The sequence below is a fragment of the Convolutriloba macropyga genome, chromosome 9 (genome assembly GCF_964194025.1).
Source record: "Convolutriloba macropyga chromosome 9, txConMacr16.3, whole genome shotgun sequence".
In the NCBI taxonomy this organism is placed as follows: Eukaryota; Metazoa; Xenacoelomorpha; order Acoela; family Convolutidae; genus Convolutriloba; species Convolutriloba macropyga.
The window spans coordinates 46,544,119-46,551,185 of NC_134476.1; the positions used below are offsets into that span (position 1 = coordinate 46,544,119).

The following is a 7,067-nucleotide window of genomic DNA, read 5'->3' on the forward strand; positions in this document are numbered from 1 at the left end:
ATAGTTAATTTGTCATAAAAAACTATCATTATCATCTTTGGGGTCAAGAACGAAAACAAATCACTTCTGATGCCTCCACTTTGAGTTGAAATACGATGCTTAAATATTTTTTGGTGTGTTCTGGTTTTGTCGGTGTATTTGTACTTTCTGTGGCCTGTGGCCAATTCAGTGTAATCGTAGCGTTTTCATCCTGAGTTCCAGATGAAAATTTTAAACCAAGCTGAAGGCCTTGTTTGTAGCGTTCTTAAACCCCTATTACCTTTTTTTGACGTTTTTCGGCTATTTATGACATTTCTCCGGCTATTTTTGACTATTTTCGACGTTTGACGTTTTCATGGCTATTTTTGACTTGACGTTTCTTTCAGCTACTGTTTACGTTTTTTCGGCTATTTTTGACCTTTCCCGGCTATTTTTGACGTGTTTTATGCTATTTTTAACCTCTTTTTTGGCTACTTTTGGCAATTTCTCGGTAAAAAAATAGGAATTTGTGCCAGTCTAGCAAGTAAAACATCAGATTTGGCGCAAGTCTGGCCATTGTAAAATCAGAATTGGCGCAAGTCTGGCAAGTAAAAAGTCAGAATTTGCCCCAGTCTGACCATGAAAAAGCAGGATGAAGGTCTGAAAAGTCAAAAAAGTGGCATGAATCAGTCCATGATTCAGTATTGACGATAAAGTGCATTTATACTGGCCGAGTACTGAAACGCTATTGGAGTTAGGTACGGGTGAGAAAATTACCAGATAGATTTTAACCAAGAAAAAGTGACCTCATTCTAAGTAATATTTTGAAACCAAAATCTTTTTAACTACAATGAAATTTTAACCAAAATCACAGCAGAACTGATTTAACTCAAGAAGTTAACACAAGATATTACTACTCCCCATATATACTTTATAGACCAAAATACAAACACCTAAAAATTCAGGATATCGCAGACTCTTCTAACCAACTCCCACTTAGCGATGTCTGAATTAGTACCATTAGGAAACAGCTTTGAGATACAAAATATGTACTTTTTACTTTCCATTCAGCTCGTTAAGAGGAAAGGGGTAAACTTTGGGCATGAAGTTTCTATACTCATAGTCATAAACATGGCGCCTTATGAACTCATCCTTGTCCATTGGTTCAGGATAGTAAGTTGCTATTCCACTTCTGTAGCTGTACTCTGCCAGTCTGGCCGCCAATTTGATACTGTCTTCTCGAATGTCTTTCAGAGGTGGGTACACCAGCCCACGGTCTAAGTCAGCTTCTGTCACCATTTCGGCTAAGTATTGAGCGCATTTCAGAAACATATGCTCGGTTATATGTTTAACTCTACAAGTCATGGCTGTCAAGGCCATAGCTGGAAACACAAATGCGTTATTGCCTTGACCAGTGTAATACATTTTCCCCTCATACTCAACAGGTTCGAAAGGACTTCCAGAAGCGAAGAGAACTTTTCCTTTTGATATCTTGTAAACCTCTTCAGCAGTACATTCGGCACATGATGTCGGGTTGCTTAGGGCAAATATGACAGGTCGCTCATTCCAGTCAGACATTTTCTGAATTATTTCATGCGAAATCAAACCAGGTGCACCAGTAGCTCCCAGTAAGGCAGTAGGTTTGACTAGATCGATAACTTCTTTATAATCGGGCATCAATGGCAAATCTTTACAGAACGGTTTCTGATACTTTGAAATGGCAGCGTCAGTTCGTGACTGAACTAGTAGACCGTCTTTGTCAACTAAGTATATGGCATTGTAGGCTTCCTGGCTTGTAAGTCCACTGTCGACCATGGCTCGGTGAAGCAACATTGCAATTCCAGTGCTGGCGCCTCCCGCTCCAAGGAAAAGGAATTTGTTCTCTCTTAATGGAACTTTCGTGACTCGAAGTGCCGAAAGGAGTCCTAAACAGGAGAACATGCCATTTCAATCCTTAGTTCACAAGCATATAATTTCCCTAAAATGCTTAAAATGATATAAATAGCGCTTATTACAGACAACTACTACGAAATAGAGTGAAAAAATTAACTAACTTTGGCGCACTTTTGATTTCACTATTAATAGTAAAATTCCTCCAAGTCACTCGAAAATTCAAATCCGTATCACCAAAAAACGATCGAACAAAAAACTGCATTGAAAAATAACAACAGACCCAAATAACAACTACAAAAATATAAAAATATCAATTCCTTACCTGACACGGCAACCGCAGCCGTTCCTTGAATGTCATCGTTAAACGTACAATACTGATTTCTGTACCTATGCAGGAATTTAAACGCATTCTGATTTGCAAAATCTTCGAACTGAATTAACGTAAACTGTCCGTACTTTCGCTTAACAGCTTCCATGAACTCTTCGATCAACTGATCATATCGTTCATCTGTGACCCGTTTGTGCCTCAACCCAGTGTAGAATTTATCATTCAATAGCTTCTCGTTATTAGTTCCAACATCGATGCACACAGGTAATGATTGATGAGGTTGTACACCTGATAAAGCAGTGTACAGGGCTAATTTGCCCACACTTATACCCATAGCATACGCACCTAAATCGCCCAAACCCAGCACCCTCTCACCGTCCGTGACCACAATAGCTTCTATGTTCTGTTCAGGCCAGTTACATAACACGTCGTAAACATGACCTAGATCGTTTATCGTTATGTAAAGACCTCTAGGTTGATGATAAATTAGTCCGTACTTCAGACAAACTTCGCCCACTGTTGGCGTGTATACAATTGGCATCATTTGCTCAATATTCTCTATCAAAATACGGTAAAATAGCTTTTTATTCCTCATCTGCAGGTCCGTCAAGTAAACGTACTTGTTCAAATTTGTCGCCAAGGAGTTGAAATTTAGCAAAACTCGTTCCTGCTGAATATCTTGGTTAACAACAGTTGGCGGTAACAGACCGTGGATTCTCAAAGTTTGGCGTTCCTCCATAGTAAACGCAAGACCTTTGTTTAGAGCTGGTTCTCGCAATAGTTGGACACCCTGAATAGCCAAACTTTGAGGCGACTTTTCATTGGAAGAACTAGAGCGTAGGAATTGGATCGTGGAAGAAACATGACGAACCGCAGGAAGAGTGGCTTTTGATTTAGAAACATACATCACCTTTAAAACATTAGTTGTTACTTACTTTCATATCAGCATGTAAAAGCCACAAGGTGTGGCATAATTTAAGGTCAAATATCTCCTCCTTATCCACCATTTAGGACACAGCAAGTCAATAAAGAGTAAATGAGTTGGTTTCGCACTGAACAGACTAGGAGATACCAATATTTAAATACCATGACAGAACAGTATGCCTTCGATTAAAGATTTAATTACAGCAATTTAATTACAGCCTTCAATTGCAGCAATTTAATTAAGCAATGATACACACAGCTGCAAAATTTTCCTGCATGTAGAGCCAATCCGACAGAACTTCCCTAAAACGCCGTATTTAGGAGAAAAATCAATTCAATTTCAAAGAAAAAGGAAATTTCAAGAGCTCTCCTCGGATATCTTTAAATAAAAGCGATCAAAATATGGTGCTCAAAACACTCCAAATTGATAAAACAAAAGCTTGGGATAAAAATAATAGAGTCACGCTTATCTCGTGTAAAACAACTGTCAAGTTTGTTACCCTTGACTAATCAAAAAATCTTCCAACTTTGTTCACAAATGATCATCAAATTTTAGAGCTGTTTCATTTGGGTTAAATAATCATTTCCACATAATTAGGCGACTATTACAATTTTAATTGGCAGCGAAATGAGCATGTTAAAATTATTTGATATTACCGTCAAATAACTTTAACATAACTTCAGAGTAAATGAAACAAGGCACATTCGTCCTCAACCTTTTTATTGAGCTTTAGACATACGCTGACTGGTGTGATCATTTCACTTAATCCCACATTCATTTAACCAGTTTGTAAGAATAGTACCAAGGTCTTTGACAAACGACGTATGGCTAAGATTGATACAGTATACCTGTCAAGCAAACGTAATAATTAATTTAATTCTTCTCTGCATAAGACCAGCGATATTCAAGAGATTTGGGTAAAAAACAACACAGATATCTATTCGAATATCTTATTGTCTAGAACAGATACTCCATCAGAGCACTCATTTTTTTTACCAGAAAAATATTCCAGAGCATCAAATATAGTGAAAATTCAGAATCACGAAAATCATGTTTCCAAAATTCGAATTTCCAGCAAAATAGGATCAAGAAGATGCAAAAAACGATTAGGCGAAAAACTGTAGGACAGATACTCTTGACGACAATTGATAGTCTCTCACATAGTGTAATCGAAAGAAAATTAAATCGAAACATTAGAAATCATGGTAGAAGCTGAGAAGTTTCAATTTGGGTTAGTAAGAATAAAACAGACAACAATTCTAATACTGTCTAAATTTCATAAAAACAGCTAAGAAAAAATCTTATTTACATTACATTACATTTACTCTAAATAAAACAAGGAACTCTCCCTCTCTCGAAGTCACAAGAAAAAAACTTCATATCATTTTGCTAAATATTTATTCTAGATGAAAAACGCGGCATACTGATAACCATTCTCCATAAATAAGAATGAACAGCCGTTATAACAACTTTTCCTTATATATGAACCTAACTCTAGATATGAAAAATTTGCAAAACCAACAAGAACATAAACAAAAATTGTAAAGTATTTTTTTGGAGAGCTCTTTGTTTGCAACAATTTTAAACAATCTGACAGAAAAAATACCCAGCCAAATGTTCCTTCCATATTTATGAAATTAACTTTTGCGATGAGTAAAAAAATTAGTTCGCATTATCAATTTTAAAAACAACAATATAAAATAATAATTCTATACAAAAACATTGAAATAAATAAGCGGACAATTTACCCTATAACACAGATCAAGGATAACACCTGTCGTGTTCTCAAGCAGGGGTAAAAAAATTAATTAGCCGAACTTTAATTTTAAATTGGTTCTGAGAGTATACAAAAATTAGACTGTAATTATAATACTTATCTACTCGAATATAGAAAATTTAGACAAGCTAAAAATATCTTATTTGATTGGTGTGAAATGGATTTTGGTTCCGATTCCCCGACGCGATTTTCTATTTTCGTTACTCTTCATGCAATCGAGTTCATCAATTTGAGGTCAGTTGATGCTAGAATCAAGTTTCTATGGGTGGAAGAATTTAGCTTCTGACATCCGATTGATAGGTGAATAAAATACCGATAGCGCCGATACAAAATAGAATGAGAATAAAGTTTATTTTGTGGCCGTTATTTATCGAAACAACAAGCACGATAGGGTTGATTTAATGATAAGAATTATGACTTTTTATGGCCTAGGCTTCTGTGATAAAACTCAAAACAAAACAGTTCAAAACTGCGTTTAACACTCGATATGAGCTAATTTAAAAAAAGAACAACGAACTATAATTTAATAGCAAAAGATCATCAAAGCAATAGCCGCTTGTGCGAGTTCCTTTTTCAGTAAGGATGGTGTAATCAGTTAAGCTTCCGTGGTCTTCGATAAGCATGATAAAAGCATTGACATGAAATGGAAACGCAGAGCTAGCAAAAAATTGTTGAAAATTTTCAAAAAAATCTTTAAAAACACAAATGAATGAAAATTCATAATATCGAAATTCATAATAGCAAATGAATGAAAACACAAATGATTGAAAACACAAATGAATGAAAATTCATAATAGCATAATAGCTTAAAAGGCGATATGTTGAAAGACGTAGAAAACAAAAAAATGACACACATCTTCAACAAAAACAACATAGAACAATAGAATATGATCTATCCATTTTTTCATGGCAAACCACTTCAAATGCAATTTTAACTCGCTGGAACCTGCAAGGTCCAAACACTATTAACAAACAACTTCAAAACTTCAGATATCCTAAGAACCACAGTGATATTTACAAATCTGTCAAAATTAAAGTGGGCTATAGAAAGTCTCCATTTTGTCATATCTGGGGTTTCTCTATTCGAAAATTATCAGTCAGCAGATAACTTGAGCTACATAAAATCAACTGAGAAACTTTTGACCATCTGAAAAGTCATGAGAAGCAACAAATTTTCCATAGAATACGGTGAAGCGCTTGTTTTTCTCTCCTGTCTGTCTGCTTGAGCACTAGCTACTTGTCATCTGTTGGATATCACAGCACGTTAGAAGCGCCATTTCAGGTACGTACATTATTATTCACCGATTGCAGCTTTACAGGAGTCAAATCACAAATTTATTGGACCAAAAGACAAAATTTTCTCAAACTTCCGAGAACCAAAAGACATCAATTCATATTTGACTTGTTTTGCTCATCAGTTAAGGCAATGGGTAACTTCTCACCGAGGGAAAAAGTTAACGAATGGAAAACAGTTGAACCCAAAAGACTAACCTTCCAGAAAAAGACGACCCCCTTATTCTAATCGTAAGTATTTACCTTGGGTTTTATTCTATTGCTTTATCATTTTGAGAGGTAGTTTGAAAGGTCCTTACTATATATATATCCCTAGGGTGTCAGGACAATTTACCCAATGCCATTTTACCCAATCTGCCATTTTACCCAATTTACTCTATTGCTAAATTTACCAAAACGACCATCTAGCCGACTAAATAATTAAATGGCCCGTGGGACTTGATATGAAACTATCACAACCGAACATGGGACTATATTGTCCACATAAATATTTTAATCATCCTTGTAATAGCGACTGCTAATTTACAATCGGATAATTGAGCAATAAAATCAAAGAGCATTGGGTAAGTTGGTATTGGGTAAAATGGAATTAGGTAAATTGCCATGTAGCCATCCTCTAGAAAACAAATGAAATTTGTAAATATTGTAAATATTTGTAAATTTGTAAAAACTAGCAACACTCACTGTGAGCCCCCCCCCCCCTCCCACACCAACAGCGTTTTTAAGTTCTCTTTCAACCTTTCTTTAACCAACAACTCGAAAAAATTTTTCGAGAAAGACGAGATTCTTTGAGCTCCAAAACAATTATTTCAGCCATATTTCCCCCTTTGAAAAAAAACATTAATTTTTGAATACAAAATGTTTGGTAATATAAAATTTGTACACATTAAAGA

General features: G+C 35.6%; 1 protein-coding gene across 1 annotated transcript; it reads right to left on the bottom strand.

Moving 5' to 3' along the window:
* Positions 1 to 743: 743 nt before the first annotated feature.
* On the bottom strand, positions 744 to 3,213 carry LOC142345416 (NADP-dependent malic enzyme-like). The gene is made up of 2 exons (XM_075397465.1): positions 2,174 to 3,213; positions 744 to 1,883 (listed from the first exon to the last, which is right to left on the bottom strand). Exons 1-2 carry the CDS (start codon positions 3,084 to 3,086, stop codon positions 1,015 to 1,017), a joined length of 1,782 nt encoding a protein of 593 aa, XP_075253580.1. The 5' UTR covers positions 3,087 to 3,213; the 3' UTR covers positions 744 to 1,014.
* Between the last annotated feature and the right edge of the window lie 3,854 nt (positions 3,214 to 7,067).